The sequence below is a fragment of the Amia ocellicauda genome, chromosome 6, assembly GCF_036373705.1.
Source record: "Amia ocellicauda isolate fAmiCal2 chromosome 6, fAmiCal2.hap1, whole genome shotgun sequence".
Lineage (NCBI taxonomy): Eukaryota > Metazoa > Chordata > Actinopteri > Amiiformes > Amiidae > Amia > Amia ocellicauda.
Window position 1 is genome coordinate 39413999 of NC_089855.1, and position 27053 is coordinate 39441051.

Below are 27053 nucleotides of genomic sequence, written 5' to 3' on the forward strand. Positions count from 1 at the left end.
CTTAAGCAAATAAAAGAGCCATGTCTTGTTTCAAATCGCCCTTTTTCCCCCATGTTTCTTCATTGTCTTTGTTGGATGAACTGAAATTGTGAAATTGGAGACTGATTTAAATGACTTTTGTTGGGGTGGGCAGTGGTGGAATTTTGTATTTTTGTTGTTTTTGTTCCTAAAGCAATACAATGCATTTAAATCTCACCATTTGGAACCCTGAGGTTTTACATAATATGGAGTTTTAAACTAACCAGGCCATTATTCCTGTAGCCAAGTGGGTTAAGGCTAAATAAACTCCATTACTTCAAATAAACATCCCAACCATCTTCTACCATCTTCTATAGGGGGTTGAACTACTGTAAGTGAGGGTGCCGTTGATTTTGTCCCATGACATGAGTTAATAACAATCAACCCGAACAAACTTAATTTCTTATTTTTCGTCATTGAGCTGGATGATGTGTAAAGGGGCGAGGCACTGTGAACATCCAGACCCCAGATTCTGCCTCTGCTGATGGATCTAATCTTGTGGGAGTTGCAGAACCTGATACTGTGGGCAGGGCCTGTAGACTTTTAAGGGATGTTTTTGTTTTATTCCCCTGCGTATATGAACGTTCACCAACCACAGTACATTTGCATTACCAATGCTTGTATTATTATTTATTATTATTATTATTATTATTATTATTTATTAGCAGGCGCATTTATCCTGCGATACTTAAAGGTTACAATTGTACTTCCAATGTTTGTGCTCTGGCTTGCATCATGGTTTACTATTCTGCACCTCTCCCTGCTTGACAATGGTTTATTTTCAAGCACAGTCAGCACAGTGTAATGAGTGGATAGGATAATGTCTGTCAGGCAGAAAGTGTCCACAATGGGATGTGCAGTACAGTCAGAAGCATTGGTGGCTATAGATTTGAAACTCACCCATTCTCCCTAAATAATAATAATACAAATTACTGTGCATTAAGCTGCAGCTACAGTAAACTTTTAGAAAGGTTGTTCATAGTGCATTGTTCAGTGCTGGCTAGAGATCTCAAAAATACTGACTGATCCACTAATAGCATTAACAATATTCATATTAATAATATCACCATCATTTTTCTTGTATAGACACATAAACAACCAGTAAAACAGGTATATAATTGAAGCAATGCAACATACAATACAAATATGCACAGTTAAATTTTTTAGTGGTTGACAAAAAGCCAGTTTATATAAGTACTTCTTTATTTATGCAAGGGAACTGCTAACAGTCCAGCATCAATCAGACGTGCCCAGAAGTAACAAAACAAAGGTCAAACAGACAGAAATGTATGAGGGAGAAATTACCCTAACAGCCTTCAAAAGCCAACAATACTTTAAGATCAATCTGGTATTCGACAGGCAACCTGTGTAAAGTGTACTAAACAGGACTTGCATATTCTGCAAGTCAACCCCCAAGATGTTGTGATTTAGTTTTTTGTGTGCCCTGACATTAATGATCAATTTAGCAGCACCCCATATGCCAGTTCACTCTGGTAAATCCCCCATAGGATATTTTCAACAATAACCATAGTTTAACTTAGCTGTTAATGTGGTGTTCTAAGGCTTTAACAGGCCTTCACTGTGGTTTTCTATTGTGGACCATGAGTTCAGTAAACTAACTTGACTTTAAAATATTTAAACATGCTTATTCCAGAGCCCAGTGTATAAAAGCACAGTGAAGGCCTGTTGGACCCCATAGGAGACCACTAGGGCACTAGGGTATAGCCACAATCAAGCCATGTCACCAGTGTCAACAACATGATAAAGGGAATTTACCAGGTTGAACTTGCATACAGGACTGCTTACAAGACTAGTCATTATCCCAGTGCCAGGTTATGTCACGCGCAGTGAGTAACTCTTACAAGACTTCCCTGTGTGAGCCCTATAGTCGAGACTAGTCCAATTCCCTCTTATACTACACTATAATTCATACAGTGCTGGCTCCAGTCTGAGCCCCTATACTGTACTATACTATAATATACACCAATCAGCCATAACATTATGACCACCTGCCTAATATTGTATAAGTCTCCCTTTTGCCTGTCACCGGTTTACCGCTTTTCCTCCCTTGGACCACTTTTGATAGGTACTGACCACTGCAGACTGGGAACACCCCACAAGAGCTGCAGTTTTGGAGATGCTCTGACCCAGTTGTCTAGCCATCACAATTTGGCCCTTGTCAAAGTCGCTCAGATCCTTACACTTGCCCATTTGTCCTGCTTCTAACACATCAACTTTGAGGACAAAATGTTCACTTGCTGCCTAATATATCCCACCCACTGACAGGTGCCATGATAACGAGATTATCAGTGTTATTCACTTCACCTGTCAGTGGTCATAATGTTATGCCTGATCGGTATAGTTCATAACAAGTGTAACAAAATTTTAATTCCAGGTTTAATCAAAAGATGTTGAGGCATTTGAAGATTAAATTTGATGTTGAAACTATATTGACAATTCAAAGTCGATTCAATTTGAAAATCCAATCAATTTTAAACATTACTTCAGTATCGGCAATCAATGTTGAATCAACACTGTTTCAACTTCATTTTGTCTGCTGGGTGGGGAGGTAATTCATTACCTATCGGTTTCATGCTGAAAAACCTAATATTATATACACTACCGGTCAAAAGTTTTAGAACACCTACATTTTTCCAGTTTTTATTGAAATATACGCAGTTTAATGTCTCAATGTACTCTGAAATTAAAGTATAGCACAAATAAATATTTGGAGATAAAAAATAAATCATGGAATCGTTTTGTTTAACAAAATTAAAATTAAACCCCTTAAGCTAACAAACCCCTCTGATACCATTAAAAGGGCACCAAAGCCGTGTGCTTCTCTTTAATCCCATATGTACTCTTCACTGTTGTGTTGTTTGCCAAGTGTTTGGTATCCCATGAAAGCTGACTCACAGCTTTCTAATAATGTGAAGCATTCTCTGATGTGAAATATTTGTTTTTAATACCCCCGCCCCCCCGCATCTATTTGCAAAGAAATCCTATCGAAACTGAGTGATCTGTGACCTTCTGAATAACCCCTGCCCCCAGACAGAGCAGACTGCGTGTTTACCCCCCAGGCTCTGAATGATGGCAGGTGACACGTAAACTGTAAATCTGATGTGTTTGAGAATGAAAAGCGCTGGTAGCCAAGAGAATAAGCTTTCAAACGATGTGCGCATTGTAGGAATACAGTGTAACTTCTATGCACGGGAGCTGCATGTAACACTGCCAAATAATGCTTAATGTACATTATTTTTCAGTTTTTGGTAACCTAAACTATTTATTTTTTTACCTCTGGCAGTTTACCATTTACCATTGTACCATTTTAGGTTATTCACTGGACTTGAACTGCTTAAATTTCAATAAAAACTAGAAAAATGGGGGTGTTCTAAAACTTTTCACCAGTAGTGCAGTCCACACAGCACTGGCTTCAGTCTGGGCCCCTATACTATACTATATTCCACACCACGCTGGTCAAATCTGTATTTGTGCTTTTGTGAGTGTGTGTTTTACATCTGTTTGTGTACTTCTGTGTAAGTGTGTGTTTCACATCTGTTAGTGTGTTTCTTTGTAAGTATGTTCATGCATCTGTGTGCGTGCGTTTGTGTGTGTGTTGCATCTGTATGTGTGCTTCTGTGAATGTGTGTACATACTTTTGTGAGTTTGTGTGTCGCATCTGTGTGAGCTTCTTTGAGAGTGTGTGTCTCATCTGTGTGTGTGTGCTTCTGTAAGAGAGTGTGTGTCACATCTATGCGTGTGTGCGTGCTTCTCTGAGAGTTTGTGTGTGTGTTTCGCATCTGTATGCAACCAAGGAAGCAATTTTGCAACCTGCAAATCTGCTACACAGTGCTGCAATCTTCAAATGACTGCACCGTCCCCCCACCCTCACTACTGCTCCCCAGTTCCCCCTCCCCCAACCTGCCTGGTGCATAATCATGACAGTCCTCTGCAAGATGCGCACAAGCTGTCAATTGTAAACTGTACTAGTTTACAATAGGTACAGGGTCACGGTATGTTGGAGCTGAATCCAGCGGGCACAGGGCACAAGGTGGTGCTGCAGTGGTTGGTGTTGCTGCTCCTGGTACCTGGATTCAAGTCCGGCCCTTGGTGGAGTGTGCCTGTTCTTCCCCTGGTTGTCAGGGTTTTTTCTGGGGTCTCTGGTTTCCTCCCAAAGTCAGGCTGATTGAATGTGTACTTTTGTGTACCTTGCATTGAGCCCTTTATTTTCTGGGTTAGGCTCTGGCTCACTGTGACCCTGCATTGCATTAATGGATCCTGACCACCAAAAGATAAAGAGTTGGTGCACTGATGTTTTTGTTCACTGTTGCCTTACCTTCAGGATATCCCCCTTTCGAAAGCTCAGCTCATCTTCAGCTGTTGCACTGAAATCGAACTTCCCTGTGGCTTCCATCCTTGGGGGGAGTCAAGTTGGGGGTGGGCGTGTGGGTAAGGGGGGGAGGGGGAAGGGGGGGGGAGAAGTACTGTCTGTCTGGGAGAAAGAGAAGAGAGAGCAGAATTACACACACAAATACACACTCTCTGCCAAAACAAGTGGGGTTGGGCAAGGGGGGCTCTGTTTTGTGCTCATAACCCCTTGTAACGAAGTCTATGTATTTTGGTATGTTGCCTTTTTTTTATTGTCTATAGTGTCCCTTTGATCATTCTTTCTGATTGACTCAGTTACCTAAAAATCTGTTGGAAGCAAGGGAACACTGGGGATTTGTTCACAAAACCACAGTCTGAACAATTAAATAGAGAGAAAGAGCTGAATGTTGTTTTACTGCATAACAAGTGTAACTACATTTTCATTCCAGGTTTAATCAATAGATGTTGATGCATTTGCAGATTAAATTTGATGCTGAAACTATGTTGACAATTCAAAGTCGATTCCATTTGAAAACCAATCAATTTTAAACATTACTTCAATGTCGGCAATCAATGTTGAATCAACATTATTTCAACTCCATTTTGCCTGCTGAGTGGGGGGGTAATTCAGTACCTATCCATCTCTGAAAAGCCTAAAGGTATTTCTGTATAGTATTCCAGCATAAAACACCAGCAGTGCATTTCTGCTGTTATCATTGTAATTGAAACCCCTTTTAAAACACATGGGGCTTAATAAGCCTTTTCCATACATTGTATATGTGCTTGGAAACAGAGCCGATTGGTGGCCCTAAGCAGGAATATTTGTGCCTCCCACCTCCCTAATATACACACATACTAGCACATTTTAAAAACAGCCAATGTTTATATTAATTTAGGGTTAGGGCTCTGGACTTCTGATTGGATGATAACGGGTTTAATACCAGGTGGGGAACACTCCTGTTGTACCCTTAAGCAAGGCTCTTTACCTAGCTCCAGTAAAAGCCCAGCTGTATAAATAACCTAGCTCCAGTAAAAGCCCAGCTGTATAAATAACATGTAAAAGATAATGTAATATGTTGTATGTCAATTGGATAAGGGTGTTTGCTAAAAACTATTCTAATAACACTGGTATAAACCATTGGAGCATTGCCTAATTTCAGAGGTAACATTTGCTGCTTGTTGCAACATTTGAGCATTTAACCACACCCCCTCTGAACAGCCTCTCTGTTGAAAAAAACAGACACCATTCTTTGACCTCATAAACATTTTTTTTGTTGTCTAGGAAAACAAATCCAACACTCACTTTGACATCACATCCCACAGAGCCCAAACAACATCCCACCCATTGTACATCAAAAGCAGCCTTAATGTCAATCAGACTCTCTCAAGTTGACTAAAACATACTGGCCCCCCGACTCAAAAATCATACAGGGAAAACATTTTCCTTGTAGTTACAATCACATACATTTTTTATTGATCAAACTTAAATAGCAAGTTCAAACAATACATTCAGCAGATTCAACATATAAAAAACTGCCCCCAGAAAACACAATGGATCCCCAAGAGCAGGAGTAGGCAACTACAACTACAACATCTGAGAGTTTCAGACGAGAAGAGACAGAGTCGCTTTGCTCTGACCCACGCCAAACATCTTCCCCAGATTCGCCCTCAGAGTCCCTGACTTCCCACAGCTCAGCACAGAGGCCCGGCTCAGAGTGGTATGGGGGAGAACAGAGAATGCACTGCGATCACAGCAAAGTACATCACAGCCTACCACAGGGCCACAGAACACACAACCATGTCTCCTGACCACAAGCAACAACACGGCACATCAGCCCAGTAAATGTCTGTACATGCATGTAAAATACCTGCACACTTGCAAAATCTGTAAAGCTATTTAATATATTTCTCGACTTTTTATATTCATTTTATATTGTATTTATTTTCCATCTTGGCTGTATCTGTAAATGCTTTGGCAACACTTGAGTAAACTTGTCATGCCAATAAAGCATGTTTTGTATTTGAATTTGAATTGACTCTGTTAACGCTCATACACTAAAAGATGTCTACAGCACCCTCAATGTTTTCATGGACGTCAATGACTGAATTCTCAAATTCACATTTGAGAATTACCTAGTATTCTCTGGGCTGGTTTCACAGACCCAGATTAGCACAAGTCATAGATTACTCAATGTTATTTTAGGTTGAGTAGTGCCGGAATAGTGCTAATCAAGGTCTGTGAAACCAGCTGCCTAAATTTCAGTTAGTACACTGTGAATAGTTACAGACTGGAATTAAATCGAAACTATAAACTCTTGAGCGGGTGGTCCACCGTCTGCTCTCTGACTTTCTGTCCCAACACTCACTCCTTGATCCTCTGCAATCCGGCTTTCGCACAGTTCACTCCACTGAGACAGCTCTCCTAGCAGTCACTGACTCCCTCAGCTGTGCTCGGGCGGCCTCCCTCTCCTCAGTCCTCATCCTCCTTGACCTCTCCGTAGCATTTGACTCCGTTGATCACTCCATCCTCCTCTCCTGCCTCGCTGACCTCGGAATCTCTGGGACTGCTCTCACCTGGTTCTCCTCCTACCTCAGCGACCAGTCCTACCAAGTGACATGGCGAGGTTCCTCATCCACCCCTCAAACTCTCCTCACAGGCGTTCCCCAAGGCTCCGTCCTGGGCCTGCTCCTGTTCTCTCTCTACACTCGCTCCCTGGGCCCCCTCATCACATCCTGTGGTTTCTCCTACCACTTCTAAGCTGATGATGCCCAGATCTTCCTGTCTTTTCCCTCTTCCCTCACACCACCTCAAGCTCAACCTCTCCAAATCACATCTGCTGTTTTTCCCCCACTCTTCCTCACCTTCTGCTGACCTCCCCATCTCAATCCCCTTGGAATCCACCAAATCTAGAAGTCACCCTCGATCCTGTGCTCTCCTACACCCAGCACATCACCATGCTGACACGCACCTGTAGATTCTTCCTGAGCAACATACGCCGGATCCGTCCCTTCCTCACCGACAACTCGGCTCGTCCAGTCACTGGTCCTCTCCCGCCTGGACTACTGCAACTCCCTCCTGGCCGGCCTGCCTGCAACTATTACCCGCCCGCTCCAGCTCATCCAGAACTCTGCGGCTCGTTTGGTATTCTCTCTACCATGTTTCGCACACGCTACTCCACTGCTCCGCACCCTCCACTGGCTCCTGATACCGGCACGCATTCAGTTCAACACATTGACCCTCACCTACTGCTGTCACACTGCACCAAGTTACCTTCAGACACTCGTCTCTCCATACATCCCCTCCAGACCACTGCGCTCCTCCAGCGCCAGAAGACTAACTCTACCTCCTCTCCACTCTCCTTCCTCCAGAGCCCGCTAATTCTCATCCCTGGCCCCTAAATGGTGGAACGACCTGCCCACCGAAGTCAAAACAGCAGAGTTCTTGACCTCATTCCGGCGCTTACTCAAGACACATCTTTTCTGACAGTACTTGTCATATTAGTCCTTTTATCCCCACTGGATAGCACTTCACAGTTTTATTATGCTTCTTGTGTTTTCGATTTTGTTTTCCTCCTTACTCCCTTTCCAGTAGCCCTCGACTGTGACCCTACATCTTGACAGCACTTAGCTTTTACTGTCCAGGATGTAGGACCTCACTTACTGTACTTGCCTGTGTAAATTGTAAATTGGAATTTGTAAAATGTATTATATTTTGAATTGCTATGTTTTAGTTAAGTTGAATTTGTAATGATTGATGCCTTTTACTTAACTGTATTTTTGTACTCTGTTTTGCACTTATGTTGTAAGTCGCCCTGGATAAGGGCGTCTGCCAAGAAATAATAATAATAATAATAATAATAATAATAATAATAAACCTGTACTTGTTGACCACTTCAATTTTTGTAAGATGCAACTTCCTTCTACTCATAAATGTAACTGCTACGATGTACAAGTTTGTAGTTTTCTGTTATTATCCAAGTTAGTATACTATATCCAATAATGAGCTAATAAGTGCAGACATAATACAGTTAAGTATTTGGTATGTACTAAAGGGAGGAGAAGGCATAAGAGAAGTTGCAGTAACACAATAGAAGTGCTAACAATATATAAGTACCTTAGTCTATACGATCAAAATCACACATTACACTGCTTAAGATTGGCCAATCAAACAATCCGGTTCCATTATCTCTCATCATTTGGATTTCCTTCATTTTGGTCTGGAATACATTTTCATTATCGGTTGATGTGGAGGACAAATCAGTTAAGTTAAGTTAATCTCAGTTAAGGATTGCATGCTAATATGCATGTCTGTTTAATTATGAGAATTCATTACAAATATTAAACAGAAATAAATATACTCCCAAACCTATAGGTCCAATTCATAGATTGTTTCAAGTGTGACTATTTTCTTGTTTGAATACATTTCATATTGACAAAAATGACAATTATCAAATCAAACAAAAAGTTTATACAATTACAAGGTTAACATTTTCATTTAAACATCATTATGGTGATGATTGGAACTACTAAAAGTTTTTAACCTATGGTATTGAACTACAATCTCTTAATGCCAATTAGGAAATAGAGTCGTTTTATGTTTTATGTTTTTAGAAAATACCAGTTAATAGTCTTTTAAATGCCATGTCACAGATATTAATTTGAATGTGAGGAAAGTTCAGTTCCTTTTGTATCCTCAAAGATGTTGCAAACAGAATTGTTTTGCCACTGCTGTGCTTTGTGCACAGTTTCACAAAGTTGCTTTTATTGCACTGATATTTGGGAAAAATTAGGTTTACTATGTCACATGACGACACGCAGGTCAGTGAAGTGCATCCTGAGTGACTACAGCTTCTCTTAATATATATATATATATTATATATATATATATATATATTTTTTTTTTTAATGTTTTTTTTTTGTTCTTCCTCTTTTCAAAACATTACGAGTTAGTGTTTCTTCTCCAGTGTATTTCCCAACCCTTTGACACCTCCTCATATGCACTGAGACAGGCACTGTATTTACATTAGCAATACTGTTCTTATCTAACAACCATGTTTCACAAATGTATTGAAACTCAATGCATGGGAGAACTGCATTTCTTTTGGAAATGGACATACTGAGAAAGAAACATACTGAGTGTTTCCTACTCCTGCTCTATGGGATTCATTGTGTTTTCTGGGACCAGTTTTTCAAAATGTTGAATCTGGATAACTGTGATCAATCAATCAATCAATCATCAATAAATAAAATCCAATGCTTTCCCATTCATTTTAATCTTAACTGGATTCATTTTGGACTGCTAAATGTTCTGCTCTCCTCTCTCTGCCCATGCAGGGTTCAGGCAGTGAGCTGTGCCTGGCTTCAGTGACAATTCTGCAGAGATGACAGTTTATTGTTAATAATTGTATTTTAAATCCTCAAAATAAAGAACTACTGTATTTAGTGTACTGTATTTACTGTATTTATGGATTAACTGTGAAAGACTTTCATAAACCGTAGTGCACCATAAGTAACCCATAAACCAAAATAATATGATAGAAATGGTTTCTGAAATATAGAAGTATAATCACATACTTTAGAACATGAACTAATAAATATAAAATGTATTTGTTTTTGTCTAATTCATATCACTGTACAGTTCACAAGATTCTTTGAAGAAATACTTTTTACCAGTAGTTTATATCCCAGCAATAGTAAATATAGCACTGCTATAAAATTAATATGGAAGCTGTACTAAATTGGGCCAACTATCGTTTTTAAAATACACTGGTCACTGTTTCATGTACATTCATTTTTATCAAGATTTAACTTATATACAGTTTGTCTGGACATAGATGGCAAAACTGTAGTTTCCATAAAAACCTCTATGACAGGTCACTCGAGAGCAGTGGGTCCCAGCCTAGTGGCATCCCAGGGCATCTGGTTCTCGTTCCAATTGAGATTGTAATGGAGGCCTTACATACCTCTTTGACCTACGATGTATGCTTATTGTATTTTCTATTGATTGTACTGCACTATTGCTTAAAATGTTTATGGTGCAAACTGTAAGTCACCCTGGGCATTTGCTTAGATAATAATACTGATACTTCAGATAACTTTGTGATAAATGTGTTGGAGTGGATACTTGCAGATGCAGTTAGAATATTATTTTTCTTTATCAGTTTTTTTTTTTTAGAAAAATGGATACCAGCTCATGCAGAAAAAATATCTACTGCCCAGAAACTTCCTGTAGCTCCTTATCAGTGTGCGTACATGTCAGAGCAACACAAAAGCAGAACTCTGATAAAAATAAATGTACTGTACTTGAGTTGATAAGTGACTTGCCAAATTAAGATAGGCAGAATACCTTTCCATTTTTAACATCTCTTAGAAAGAATACTCGCAATTATAATATGGTTATTTTTTTATCCATCTGGTTCCTATAACGTTTTCATCCAGTACAGGATCACAGTGACCCAGAGCCTAACCCAGCAGACACAGGTCATAAGCTAGAGACACTATGGATGGGACACCAGGACACAGGGCAGGACTCACAAACACACACATAGAGAATACAACAGCACAGAAATATTAATGTGGTGGTCAGTATTCTCTATTACAGCCCCCAAGGTGAGGCACTCCTATCAGATGGTGCCTTCATCGACACAGGGGGAGCCCAGCCCTAGTCCTGTTGTATTTTGTCAGGTTTTATAGGTTTTCAGTCAGAGGGTAAATAACGTTTGTCTTCTGGATTGGTAATTGAAACGGTGATGTAACTGGCATGTGGGATGGAATGTAGACCAGAAGAAACTGTATGGTAGTGCACTGTATATCTCCAGGACAAGGGGTGGAGACCCTGCTGTACTGTACTGTAACTCTCCAGTGTTTGTGTGAGTAAGTGTGTGGGGAGGAATGTGTGAGTGTGTGTATCCGATTGTTTGTAAAATTATAACCGGTAGGCCACTGAATTCTATGTCATGGTTACTTGACTGCACACTTCTAGTTCTGTGTTAACAGCTGTGGTTTTTCCCATTGTAGCGTTCCCCAAATAAATCAAAACCTTGCCAACAACAGCAGTTAACAGTCACTGACAATAATCTCTTTCATTTGCACTTTGCGTCTTGGACGGTGGAAGGGCAGCATGCAGGGGGTCAATGGGGAGGCACTTCACACTTTTTGGAATACAATTAATATTAAAGAGAACAATCTGTCACTTTAAAATAAATAAAATGTAACAAATGTGCGCTTTCAGTTTTGTTGTTTGTGAACTTTAAGATCGCTATTCATTTTAAAACAAATCTTAAAAGATATTATCGAAACATTGGAGCACAAGAAAGCATCCTCTCCTATCATAAAATGCCCAAATGTATTATCCTGTTTAATAATACTAGGCTAGGAGGAGTAAAATTAGAATGACACTTTATTCTCGAAATACTTGCTCATGGATGACCGTAATTACACATCTCAATAACTGTATTTGACAGAAAAAGCATAAGTTTTATATATTTTTCAATATGTTGAAAAATAAAAGTAGCCCCATGTAGATTTGTTAACTGTCCACAGGTGATACTCTTGTATTGAGGTTCTTTCAGAGACAACCTGAGTGACACCCAGTCCAAGCGCAACCCAGTAGAGCAGAGCTGGGGGGGCATCACAGTGACTGGAATACAGAGCAGGCCCATCTGGACAAAAAACATTAATGACCCATCTATCAAGCACTGTGGTCATGCAGCTTTTCCTGTTTAAATATGTCACACTTACTACCACAAATGGCATGACTATTTTACACATGAAACAGAGCCAAAGGCAACCCCGAAAATGGACCTTAGCAAACTATTACAGAAGAGTGTGCTTTTTCAGTTGAAAGTGCTTATTTGTATCCTGCATTGGAAACCTCCCTCAAATGTTGCAAGGGTCAATTCACTATAGGTGGTTTTGCACTGCTAAAATGTTTGTTTTTTTTTCTCTCAGTTTTGCAGTGGTTTCCTGTGAGTTCAACATGCCTTCACTGTGCTTGTACTAAAAGCAGGGCCTTCCTGCTTTCAGTATTTATTCTTTCGGTCTCTCCTTCTCTACCTGCATCTGAAAAATAAGGTTTGTTGGTCCCTGTCTGTTTTTCCCTTAAGCAACAGACACCTGGAGATGATGTGGTTGTTTGTGAATAATTGCTTATCCATTCAAATAACGCTCTTTCACCTACAATCAGGTAATGCAGAGCAATGTACCTGCATCATTCACTACCCAGAATTGTTGTGGCTGCATTGTGAAAAGTTGTAGTTTGGTTGTATTTTGTTGTCAGAGCATTATGGCAAAAACCATATGGAGAAGATGTGTCAGGACTTGTCTGTGTAACACTGCTGTTGTAAATTCAGAATTATCTATTTAATTTAGGGCTGCAACAAACGACTATTTTGATAATCGATTAATCTGTCGATTACTACTTCGATTAATCGGATACAAATAATTCCAGCATTAAATGCAACTGTTTTATTAAAGTTTTGAGTTTTTCCTCATCTTGCATAATGCTCTCTTTAAAACAACTTGAGATGGCAGTTATAAAACCAATAGAAAACATATGTGCAAAAAATAAAGGGCTTTATTGCATATAGTGTATGCACTCACCTAAAGGATTATTAGGAACACCATACTAATACTGTGTTTGACCCCCTTTCACCTTCAGAACTGCCTTAATTCTACGTGGCATTGATTCAACAAGGTGCTGAAAGCATTCTTTAGAAATGTTGGCCCATATTGATAGGATAGCATCTTACAGTTGATGGAGATTTGTGGGATGCACATCCAGGGCACGAAGCTCCCGTTCCACCACATCCCAAAGATGCTCTATTGGGTTGAGATCTGGTGACTGTGGGGGCCAGTTTAGTACAGTGAACTCATTGTCATGTTCAAGAAACCAATTTGAAATGATTCGACCTTTGTGACATGGTGCATTATCCTGCTGGAAGTAGCCATCAGAGGATGGGTACATGGTGGTCATAAAGGGATGGACATGGTCAGAAACAATGCTCAGGTAGGCCGTGGCATTTAAACGATGCCCAATTGGCACTAAGGGGCCTAAAGTGTGCCAAGAAAACATCCCCCACACCATTACACCACCACCACCAGCCTGCACAGTGGTAACAAGGCATGATGGATCCATGTTCTCATTCTGTTTACACCAAATTCTGACTCTACCATCTGAATGTCTCAACAGAAATCGAGACTCATCAGATCAGGCAACATTTTTCCAGTCTTCAACTGTCCAATTTTGGTGAGCTTGTGCAAATTGTAGCCTCTTTTTCCTATTTGTAGTGCAGATGAGTGGTACCCGGTGGGGTCTTCTGCTGTTGTAGCCCATCCGCCTCAAGGTTGTACGTGTTGTGGCTTCACAAATGCTTTGCTGCATACCTCGGTTGTAACGAGTGGTTATTTCAGTCAAAGTTGCTCTTCTATCAGCTTGAATCAGTCGGCCCATTCTCCTCTGACCTCTAGCATCAACAAGGCATTTTCGCCCACAGGACTGCCGCATACTGGAAGTTTTTCCCTTTTCACACCATTCTTTGTAAACCCTAGAAATGGTTGTGCGTGAAAATCCCAGTAATTGAGCAGATTGTGAAATACTCAGACCGGCCCGTCTGGCACTAACAACCATGCCACGCTCAGAATTGCTTAAATCACCTTTCTTTCCCATTCAGACATTCAGTTTGGAGTTCAGGAGATTGTCTTGACCAGGACCACACCCCTAAATGCATTGAAGCAACTTCCATGTGATTGGTTGGTTAGATAATTGCATTAATGAGAAATTGAACAGGTGTTCCTAATAATCCTTTAGGTGAGTGTATATTAACAGGTGTTTTTACATTGATCTCAAAACACAAAGCTGTTTTACTCTTCAGTTTGAAAGGTGTTAAACTCTTTTGATAAATAATGAAAAATAAAGTAAACATTAAATTCAGTGTTTACAGGCTTTTCTACATCAAATAGCTTCCACGACCGTCCAATACTGGACTGCAGAGGTAAAAAAAAAAAAAAAAATCCTGAAATGAGAGACAATACGAGAATGCATAGTAGCACAATATTAAAATTTACATGCACACTGGATGATGCATACGATCATAACTTGCGTGAAAACAGAAAAACACAAGTGTGTTCATATTCTATCCTGCTCGTTTTCTTGCTTGTCTTTTTACGGTGACCTTCTTTGACTATCGCTTGAGTGTAGCACGTGGGTATAATAAGAGTGCTTTATAAATACAATGTATAATATCAATATTAATAATAATGTAGTTATTATTAATAATGTAGGAGGTAAAGACACAGGCGTAGCTTGTTTGACACATACCAGTTCAAGAAACGGAAAGGCTGTGTACTTAATGCGGTTTTAACGGATCCAAAGTGTAATAATAATAATAATAATAATAATAATAATAATAATATAAAGTGCTATGTCGTTGACGGACAATTTTTCGGATCTCAGACTATAAATGACGTGTCCGATCCAGTGGCACTGCCTGTACCAGCTGAGCGTCTTCATCCCCTGTCATCACGGCTCCAGTGTGTTTTCTCTTCAGGTGCTCATGCATCACTGTAGTGCTCCCGTGCCATGTGAGTTGAGCTCTGCACATGTTGTAGCAAACCGTCTTCTTTGCAGTGTTCAGTGTACAGTGCTCCCTTACCTTAAAAGACTTTCACGGCTTTCCACAGGTGTAGTTGAGCCGGCGCCATCTTTAAAGTTTTATTTAATTTTTTTTGGTAGCTGAGCCCCGGGAGACCCAACTAATCGACTATGAAAGTCGTTGACAACGATTCTTAATAATTGACGTAATCGATTCCATCAATTAGTTGTTAATGCCTTATATTAATTTTGCTGGAGTGCTGGAGCACTTCCCGTGTCAGCTGGTTTTCACTCCAGGCCCCACTTGTTCTCGGTGACATCAACTGAATGATCCAGATTTGTAAGAGCTGAGAATAATCAACAGCTACAAAGTTGGAATTAAACCCACAGACACAGGACATTCTCCAGACTGAAGTGACAGAGACATTTTCAACGCTCAGCATAAGCCATACAACAACACTGTACCAGATAAACATATTTCGTTTAGGCAACCTTGTGTGAGACTGGAGTTGTATTTTAGTATTGACAAATACATTGTGAAAAATGATGTAGAAACACATTTACCCCGAGGAACACTTGCTAATGTTCTCAGATTGTGGCACAGTAATGCAGTCAACTCTCTGGCATATGGACACAGATCAATGGTATTATTTTGAAACATATATGTTTTTCATCTTTCAATAAACTTTCCATTCTCTTCAATGTTTTACAATGGTACTACAGTACGGTACTACCATTATTTGTTTTTATGGGCACTTGACCACAGCTACCCATCTACCTTAATTATATTAAATATCTGGCAACAATTTACAATGTTGTGCACAATTCTAAATCTTATGAATTCATGTATGAATACCACAGGAATACAAATCCATCATAATAATAATACCTTTTAAAACTGTCAGACCACCCATAACAAATAAAATCATACATAAATCAGATATCTACATGTTCAAAAATAATATATTGTAACGGTTTGGGACTGAGGGGGGTCTTGTGGGGAACATGTTTGTGTTCATGTTGTGTTATTTTGGCGGGTGTTCAGTTACTTCCGGGGGTCAGGAGTTGGCCCCGCACGGGGGAGCCAGTCACGGGGTACAAGCTAATAAATAGGGGTGCCCCGGTTCCCGCCGGGGAGTTGCAGTGTGTTACAGTGTTGTAATGTGTTCAGCGAGTGAGAGAATTGCTCCAGCCTAGTAGGAGCCTGTTCTACAAATAAAGCTCTTGTTGATTTTATCCTGCACCTCCTCCCTTATTTCTGCTCCACGTAGAGTCATAACAGAGCCGAGAAAAGTGGTATCCGTTACAATATTTATATGCAGTATGCATTTTTATATAGTAATAATTCAACATTTATTTAGATACTCTGAACATTGTTTGGACTCCAACAACCACATGTACAGCAATACATCACTTTATCACCTAAACTTCTTCTCCCACTGAATACGTAATATATTAACTAAACAGGTTGATTTATTAATTCCTCCATCAAAAAATCCACCATACATTCCACTTTCACTCAGCTGAGTCTGAATGGGGTCTGTTGTTAAAGTAGTCTGGAGGCCTGTGTATTTAAATTGCATTGTGGACTGTTGGGCCAACATCCACAGTTAGCACCAAAAGCATTCACACTCTTCCTTTGAAACCAGGCTGTTCTGCAATTGGCTTGGTCTAGTGAACCCAACTCACTAAACACTAATTATTTGTGAGTGGTGTCATTTCAGACTGGCCTGAAACCCCGATTTAGCTCAGCCCCCAGAGAGAAGTTGACAGAGCTGAATTAATTTCAGCTGTGATGGCCATATCAGTGAGTCTTCATCCAAGTTAGAGAGCTGACCTCCAGATATTTTACAAAAGTAATATCCCAGCTCAAAGAGAAGTGTCTTTAGGGATGGGAGAAGTAAGAAGTCTTACATGTGAACTGTTTCATTGAATCCCACCAAGATGTCTCATAGTAGAAACCCTGACTGATCAATGCAAGACAATCCAACAGGCTGTCCTTACCAAATAAGCATCACCCAATCACAAGACCCAATTCCTCACAGTAAAGGACAAAACTCCAGTGCTATGGCATAGCAAACTCAATCAGGTCAGGTATGCAGGCCTGCAGTCAAAACATGAGAAAGAAAGTTCCAATCCCAAAGAGGAACTAGGATGCATGGCACGTGCTTATGCTCAGACAGTTTCACTGGCTGCTTATTCTTGCATCCCACTCAGTTAGAGTTCTTGACGATTCATAACATCATTGGTTGGGATCCAAATTGTAGTTCTTGAAGTTCCAGCCAGCTCAGCTTTAACCTTCATCTGGAGAATTTGCTTCTTAACAGTGGTGGTGGGGGGGGGAGGTGGTACAAGAGAGGGAACACTAGGTAAAACTCAGGAAGGTAGCGCTCCCAAAATTATTGATGCTATAATCCATACTTGATGTTATAATCAATAATAACTGATACGATAATCCACTCATAAACCCGGGTCTATAATGTATATCATTTGGTGTTTTATTATCCAGCACAGTAGAATTACGACACAAATTGTCATTACTTGATACATGTATTATCAACCTGTTAAAACCCACTGGCACCAAGCTACATTCTAGACATTTTTCCATGGGAAGGGAAAATGAAACGCATGGTGCCATCACTGTATCTTGATACTTTATCTTATAAAAGCCTCTGCTTGTGTGTACATAGTCCATTCAGCACTGGCTCTAGTCTGGGTCACTGAACTATACTATACAATACTGTAGTCCAAACAGCATTGGCTCCAGTCTGGGCCCTTATACTATACAATACTAATAGTTCACACAGTGCTGGCTCCACTCTGGGCCCCTATAATATACTATAGTCCAGTGGCGTAGATTTGGTTTCCAAATTGGGTGGGACACATTCTGACTCACTTCTCGATGGTTATCATTCATTATTAGAGCTTCCTCTTTTCCTCGTCCCTTTTCTCAGTTCCCACTTGAGCTCAGTGGAGCACAGAGATGATAATGGGGTTGAGTCTTAAAAGGAAGTGAACAAAAAAACAACAATAATAATAATATTATTATTATTATTATTATTATTATTATTATTATTAATAATAATAATAATAATAATAATAATAATAATAATAATACAGTAAATTCAGACCATGTGTTTGAATGGTTTTGATATCACTGATCCAAGAAAAGATTGCAAGTGACTGACTAGAATCAAATGGGGAACATTTCTTCTTGAATTTGATGTATGAATCCCACAGGAATAACACATGAATACCTCATGCATGCCATCTGAGTTCTGCCCTTAATCACATGGTTAACAGGTTGAGGATCAGGGTAAAGGATAGGGTGATGCTATGTTGGAGGTTAGGGCTTACACATGGGGCTTACAAACAGCAGAACTCAGTGGAAGTGAATGTGGCATTCATATGTTATTCCTATAGGACTCTTACATCAATGCATTAAGAATTGGGGCCATTATTGTAAAGTGTAAAGTGACATGAAAGTCACATGAAAAAAAGAAAAAAAGTGCTAAGACTGGAATTAACTAGAGGTCTCTTTACCAGGAAGACAATGGTAAAGCTAAGACAAGGAAAACCACCTCACTGGCAGATAACTGAAATTAACCTTTAATGCCAAACAGAAAAAAAAAACTATTGTGTATTTAGTACATAACAAGTCTGACCAAAAGAAAAACATTAATAATCCCCCCTCAAAATCAATAACAAACAAAGTACAAAGTAAAGTAAACATCAACACGAATGTCACAGCAAAAACAGGGGTAAGAATGAAAACTGTATAAAAGACTAAGAGAAAGGAGACAGTAGAGGAAACAGCTAAAAAGAATGGCTAGGAGGTAGAAGAGAGAAAAACAGCACCATCTCCCAGCTCAATTGGGTCATGATATCCGTCTAAGTTATTAAAGAATCTGCTGCTCCAGAGTATTGCTTGATTCTTACAGTTTATGCTTATGTTCAAATACAGGGCCTAGGCCAAACCACAACTTTGACCTACACTGAAAGCGCAAAAGTGCAACCCTGCATTTGGTCACGTTTGCATTTCATTGTCAGAAACCAATATGCAAAAAAAGACACAACAGAGTACAAGTTTGCAATTTAAGAGTCAAATTTATGTTTTCTTTTATGCCTTTGAGTCTAACAGGAGCACTATCTACAATACCTGCTACACCAGACTTTCATTTTGATTGAAGGGAGGGCTGTATAATGTGAATAGTAAATAGTCCTGTGAGCCTTATGATCCTTTGGCTTTGGAATCAGAATCTTTTACTCAGTGGTCTGCCGGGCTAGATCAGAGGGCCAGTGTTGCGTGCTGGATTACCTATCGTGCTCAAATACCTCCCCATGCTCAATTATCTAGGCCTATACCATTATGCAAATATCTGAGCAGTGCGAGAAATGCAAATAAAACATTATATTAAGCCTTGGGTAGACATTATGCTAAGCCTTTCTCTTTTGTGTATTTCTGTAATAGAAGTTAAATGAAAGCAAAGGACGAAATGTATAAGCCAATATTGTAAGAGAACTCTCTAAACAATGTCACGATACAAATTTGTGTGCGTTTAAAGGCAATGTATCTTAAATTTCACTCCAAATCAAGCATACACCACTACATTGGTATCTCTCAATGGAATGGTAGGGTGAATTTTAATATATTTAGACCGATAACTATGCGTCTCCATGAGTATTGAAATTCAATGAGATCACATCAGATGTGACCATAGTCTGTCCTAATAGGTTTATTCCAGCATTAGGTATTCAAGTACGGTTAGGTAATCCAGTAGGCAACACGAAGAAGGCTTTTGCACCAGCCTGAATCCTGAATCTTTGGTACTCTTCACTAGGGCAGTTTTTATGCCTCTGATCTCATATGCACTTAACATAGCAGTTCACAAAATGAAAATAGTGGAGATGCACTTCACAGAGCGATCAATCACACACTCCAGTACCTTCTCCGTTTACCCATGAAATTATATATATATATATATATATATATATATATATACACACCTGCCTGTCTGTGTGTTTACATATAGCTTTCTTTCGACCATATAAATAGTTATATTCAAATTGTGGCTACATCTGTGTGTGGTTACTGGCAGCTTTCCTGTAATTGTCAGCCTAACACTTGAGAACCCACCTGCAGGGTTTGATTGGATTCACCAAGATGGAGATCACAGGGTTTCTATCCCCTCCGACAAGTGAATCTGAATGACCTGGGTCCAGTTTTTTAAAACTTTTCTGATAGGATTTAAGTAATCGGATTGGATTAAATTGGAGAATTGGGTATTATAAAACTGAAAAAGGAGATTCTGATCTTTGAGATTGGGATTGGTAATCCAATCCTACCTTTAATCAAGCTTAAATGTTGTTTTGGGGTTTTTGAAAACTCAAGGGTGAGATAAGGATAGTTTTCATGCTGAAAATCAGGATAATCATGATCACACTGGAAGGGTGGATTCAGGGTGGATTTAGACACATATTGTGATGTTACTACAGTGGGGAATCTTGGAAAAGATATACAACTTGACTATAAATCATAAACAGTACTTAATGTTTACATTTTATTAAATTGACACAAGAAATAAGATGTTCCAATAATTAACAAATGCCTCAATATATAAACAAAAACGAATTGTCTAAAGTTCTTCATCTGAAAAATTAACCCCAGCATCTTGCAGTTGTTTTTGAAGAAGACGAATGCGCAATTTTGTTTCTTTCTGTTGGAGCAAGGTCAGTTTGATATATAATCTTTCAACAAACCCCCCCAGAGGGCATCATACTAGGTGACAGTGTGTACCCACTCTTACCATGGCTAATGACACCTTTTGCCACAGCAAACACTGATGCAGAGGAAAGATTTAACAGCGCCCACGGAACAACCAGGAGCACAATTGAGCACCTAAACGGAGTGTTGAAGAGGCGCTTTGCATGCCTGAACTACCTACGTGTTGAGCCACAGCGAGCATGCAATATAATTCTCGCCTGTACTGTCTTTCATAACATAGCTCCAACATGGAAAGTTCCTCTCCATGATGACAGCAGTGATCTTCCACAGCCCCAAGTGGATAGCCCACACCACTGGCAGCATTGCAGCTGAATGGACCAGCTGGAAGGTCAATGAGAGATGCTGTAGTGATTTATTAAAAGGGTCCTTGAATTAATTAATTATAACAGTTTTCAGAGAAATGTGAAGTTTTGTGTTGTTCATTATTATTATTTTTCATTGAGAGCTGAATTTTGTCTATAAGTTATCTTACATTTCATGTATGTATTATGTGAATAAAAGTAACATACAAACTTTGTGTTACACTTTTTTAGTCTAGTTCACTCATGTCTTTTTGGCCTAACATGCTAAACAGAGGCCTATTCAAATCAGGATTCTGTAATCTTTGTAATCTTTGTAATCTCTGATCCAGATCAAAAGTTTTGAAAAACTGGGCCCTGGGCCCAGTAGTTCAGAAGTAATCTGATTGGATTTCAGCTATCGGATTGTATCAAATCTTGAAAATGGGTAGTTCAAAAGAAAAAACGATTATGAAATTGGATTAGATCACATAATCCAGTCTTTGTTTTGATCTGGATCCAAACTTCAATATGTGTTGTTCAAAACTTTTTAGTAGGATTGGGATACCTTTGATCCAAAAAATCTGGATTATCCTGATCCCAGCAGAAGGGTGGATTCAGGGTGGATTTCAGGAACAAAATGCAATAAAACTTTAAAATTGGTCAAATAATACAACATTTTTATCATGTAGTATATATACATTTATTTATATTTTGCACTTGATTTGTTTAACTGTCACAGTGATAAAGTAGATAAAGTAGACATTAGGCTACCTATTAAGCCTTTCAGTACAGTAAAGTAAAAGAAAAATTATTTTGTCCCCATAAAATAATCCCCCAAACAGCTGTCAATTTCAAACAAAAATAATACATTTAATTTTAACTGCCGTTCATCACTGTATATTAATTACAATGAGATGAACCAGTCAAAAGTAGTTATTTATTTGTTGTGTCAGATAAGGGGTCTGACTGTTTAAAATAAATTGAAAATGGAAGGGGATGTTTGTTTTGTTTTATTGTGCTGTTTTCTGTCTCTTCAAATAAAAACACTTAAAGTTACCCCATGCTGGCTATTCTACCTGTTGTTCTTTACATAGCTAGTAGCCTACATTGTGATATGTAGTCCCATTTAGAGTACTGGTAATCCGGAATTAGTAATCTTGAGAAGTTTGTATCTGGATCAGGGTGTTGCTTTGAAAAACCGGCACAAAAGTAAAATGGATTACCTGATCCTGGACAGCAAAGCATGGGATTTCCAAATCCAGATCATTCCGATCCAGATTAAATTTTTTGAATTTTTGAACTGGGCCCTGTAGATTGGAGTTATGTCAAGCACTCATTCAAGCCAGTCCTATCAATTGGAGCCATGGCAGACCCTCATTCTAGAAAATTCCCCATTGTATATTGTTGACATGGCTTAACTGGGGCTTTATCCTAGTGTCAGGGTGTTTTCCTATGGGTAAAGCCTTCACTGTGCTTTACAACACTGGTGCCCTGATACACCATCATATAATCAGTGTCTCCAAGGCATGTTTCCTATGGTAGATGGTGGTTTATTCATGTTAGTATAATGAAAGCCTGTTAAAACCATGGGAAGCCACTGGTGAACTATAAAATAACTGAGGACTCCGGAGCTGGCAGTATCTGTGTAAGCAGATGGCCTGGTAGGGCATAAGAACTAGAAGAACCAGAAGCAAGGTTACAAAGGAGAGGAGGATGTGCAACCCATTGTGCTGGTTTTGTCACCTTAGCAACTCGATTATGCAACAGCTGCTGGTCTGTTTTTGATTGGTCATGTTTGCCATTGTTTCGTTCAGAGTTCACTTTATAACTATGTTGCCACAGCGTTATTTGGTGAACTGGATAGTGTTAACTTATATATACTTTTTTCTCCAACAGCCTGCAGGGGACGACAGCCGCAGACGTAGCAGCTCAGTCTGTTGCAGGATCCAATAGTTCCCAGAGTAAAAAACTTTGCAGGTTGACTTCCAGTCCCATTTCTATTGTATTTTTTCTCATCAGTCTGATAGACATATTGGATGTGGAACTATATCTACAGAGGATGTAGATGTGTTCAGCTTTTATCTTGGTAGAGCCCACCCCTGACCAAATACATGTGTGAAATAAGGCTTTAAATAGAGTGAAACTGAAAGTGAGCCTGGGAAGTTTTGTACACTGGGAACCATTATTTCCTACATACATCATACACTTATAGTGCTCACGCATCTCAACACAAAATGTATTTTTCTAGACATCAAATAAAAATAATTGTGAATAACCTTTCTATGAAAACACACAGCCAACTATGGCTTTTAAACTCTATACCAACTCTATAAACTCTTAACCATCTATACCAAAACAATGTGTCTACTTAAGAAAAACACCAAGTTGGCCAAGATGACCACAAATTGATCGAATTTTGAAATCTTAAGTGTGACAATGACATGAATAGACTGTAAATGAACTGCAATTGATCACTATAGGAATTGTAAATTACACCACTGTAATCAAGGGCAGCCACCAGCATTCTGCTACCTGATTAGCAAATGTTACCATCTGAGTCAGAGACATTTTCACTAAATAACTATATATGTAGGTGTATTTATTTTTCTTTATAATTCTTTAATGGATCAATCCGTGGCTACCAACGTAGGTTCCCAGAGTTTCCATAAAGAATATATCGCCAATTTAAAAGGCAATCTGTGCCGTTGTTCTGACAAACTGCGCTTCCCAGAACACCAGCATTCATATTCCAAGGGTCACAGATAGGTAGCAGTCAATTGTAGCCTGATATCTCGATACAATAAAATAAAGATACTTCAACGTGAAAACCTTCTACTGTAATCTAACGCATTTGCCAATGAAAAACTAACTGTGCTAACCCTCCTCCCGTCAATCAGCCATAACTAAGATCATGGATTATTCTTTTTACTGACATTTTGCATTCTGCCGTAATTTAGACATAAATAGAAAATGTAATGGAAACCGGAGATGGCCACCATGGAAGATGATTGGAATGGGGGTGATCTGTTATAGAATAACACTAATTTGTGTCCCCGAAAAAATAAAAAGGGCACAATATGCTCTCTCAGGGCTCCTCTTCTGTCCTAGTGCACCTACAAGCATCTGCCTCACTCTGCGCCTCCAATTCAAGGTTAAGACTCTGTTCTTTGCCAACCTGTTCCGTGTACCACCTTGATTTTAAATCTCAGTCGCAGAAATCTACTATATAGGTAACTTAATGTTGTTCACTGTTACTTATTATGTGGCTGAATGTGTGTTTTTTGTTGTTGTTGTTGTTGTTCTGCATTGATGTTGCAACCCCGCTAGATTATATATATTTTTAAAAAGTCGTCTTCTGATTAAAAAAAAAAAAAAAAAAAAAAAAACTGCACAGTTTTGGTTTCGTTGCTAAATGGCACAACCATACAAATAATACAGATTTGCTTATATTAACAAGTGAATAATTCCATCCAAAATAGAATAGGTTTACCATGCTATATCAATTTCGCCCATTTTCGGTTTTATCAATCAGTATGTCAACAGACAGAATACCAGTTACACGTTATTATATTTTAGTGTTGTGTGTCAAGGAGGGAACAGCTCTGTAGTTTAACCCTGTATAAACATGATGGGACAAAAGAAAAAAATGAAATATCTAACACTTAACACTTATCTAACAGTTAACTTTTCTAATTATGATGACCAATTACATGCTGCCTATAGAGCCGACGTTCACCGAAAACGTAGTGAAATCCAAGCCGTGTTGCCGGAGCGAATTGTTTTTAAATGCTTCGTGTATGTGCCTCGCTTTTCTTATATAATGACGTTACGTCATATCATGATGACATGTTTGTCTCATTGTGATTTCCTTCATATATCAGCAAGTTGTTTTGGGTGGGGGGGTGCAGTTTAGTTTTTCTCCGTATTTATTTATTTATTTATTTATTTATTGCATTATTGATGTGTGTTTTTTTTTCTGTCGGTGACTTGCAGATGAAACAATGGAAGATTATTAGGGACTTTCTGAAAAGGGGATTTGACACTGCGTTGTCGAGTGACTTGAAATGCTGCGGGAATTTTATGGTTTAAAAGTTCATCATCACACAGAACTTAAAAACATCTTTATACGGGTATTTAGGGCAACAACAGGGATTTTGTTATTTTTTATGTTTTTCAACCCAATAGCACGAATTGAATCACGCTTGTGTATATATAAGATACAATGACAGATACAAGTTTGAAACACATGTATTATTTTGTGCATTTTCATTATTTTGTGTTAAAAAATGAAAACTGTTCAGATACACATGGCCGTTTAAGTGTTTTTTTAAGTAAGTTTGATAATTTAAACAGAAAACATTAAAAGGGAAAAATAAAAATGAGAAGAGAGGTGAAGGAACTTGCAATATACCCTAAGTGAGACTTGGCGCTGAATAAATTGACTTGTTAACAGACAATTTCAATTGGGAGGGAAGAGTATCTTTGTATCAGCAAAAAACAAGGTTCTTTCTTTGGGAAATAAATAAAAATACGTGGCTTATTTTTTTAAGGTTGATTGGATTCTAAATTAAATCATTATTTTGTATCAGATGGATTACGTTTTTGTTCCATTTTTGCTAAAAATAACAAAACCAATACATGCTTACTCTTTTAAAAACCGCCAGTATTTCATCCACGTTTAAAAAGATATTTAAACGTAATAACAAAAACAACAACAATAATACTAATGAAATTACACTGTAAACAAAATTATGGAATTGTGTAAATGTCAGCTTTCTTAAACGACATTTTGAGACGTGGAAGAAGTATTGAAAATCACAAGAACAGTCCCGTGTGATGACACAATGTAAAACACTTCTAACTCCAACACATCAGACCACTTACACGGATCTCGTTTGACGATATATCTTACAAGGGACTAATGTATGTAGGAGGCACCTTGTGAAGTAACAAACAAACATACTTTACAGCAAATAGTCAACTTCAGCCTGTTGAAAAGTAATGACTGAAAATAAGCTGAGTCCGGTACCTACCAGCGAGTACCTGACAACGTGTCCAAAGCGCCGGATATGTGTGCGTCAAACAAGCACCTGAACCAGTTCAACAGAGAGGCTTGGGCTGGGCAACAGCAGAGAGCACACACATTCAAACTAAAATGCAAGTACATCAAAATATACACTGATCAGAAAAATAATTAAAACCTGATGTGATACTTACCCCCCTATCTATTTAGGTGCCCCTCCTCTTTCTTGGTGCGACGCTCCAAACCTCGAATAAGCCACCAAAAATGCTTTATTCCACTACGTGTCAAATATCACCGTTTTTCTTCAGAAAATAAAAAATGAACAAAACGAGCGAATGTTAATATTGCTTTATGAACGCGTGCAAATTAAATAGGTGGGGTTTTAATTATTGCAATTTTAAAAGCGAATCAATAACGAAAGGAGACAAACGGTGAAACTGTCAGTTTCGTTTTGCCGTTGTGTTTGCAGCCTAAGCGCTTCAATTTTGGCAGTAGTCTTTACATCTCCCCTCCCTACACAAGCACTCCCTCAGGGGGTGTCAGCTTATGGTAAAGTCGCACCGCGCTGTTTGGAACTGTGATAACTTCAAAGTGGCCTTCTCAACTCTGACTGACACCCGGCCGCAAACTCCTCCTCCCCGCTAAGGTACCGAGGGACGCGGCCGTAGGTAGATACGGGAGGAGAAAGGATGGACAGAGCTGGAAAGACGTAGAGCAAAGTAAGACGGCAATGAAGAACAGAAGTAAATTAAAGAAAAATACTAATTCAATTCTTTATGAAGAAAATACGAAGCCGACATACAAGGTAGAGTAAGAATAATAATACAATGTGAGTGATTACATTTTAGTAATTGCATACATCTAATTATAGAGAGAAATGTATTATTTAATAAACTATTAAAACCTACGTGTATGTAGGCCTATGTATACAGTCACAGTCACCTCCAAAATTATTGGCCAAACCTATTTGCAGATTAGATGAGCAAA

The 27053-nt window shown here is 38.9% G+C and overlaps 1 protein-coding gene across 1 annotated transcript in view; it reads right to left on the bottom strand.

The window, feature by feature from the left end:
- The window catches only part of grap2a (GRB2 related adaptor protein 2a), a 57391-nt gene extending 30538 nt beyond the window's left edge, over positions 1 to 26853 (bottom strand). The window contains exons 1-2 of the mRNA XM_066707111.1: positions 26261 to 26853; positions 4355 to 4510 (exon numbers count right to left, since the gene is read on the bottom strand). Of these exons, the coding sequence (XP_066563208.1) occupies positions 4355 to 4432 (78 nt within the window). The 5' untranslated portion in view covers positions 4433 to 4510; positions 26261 to 26853. The remainder of the gene's footprint in view (positions 1 to 4354; positions 4511 to 26260) is intronic.
- Between the last annotated feature and the right edge of the window lie 200 nt (positions 26854 to 27053).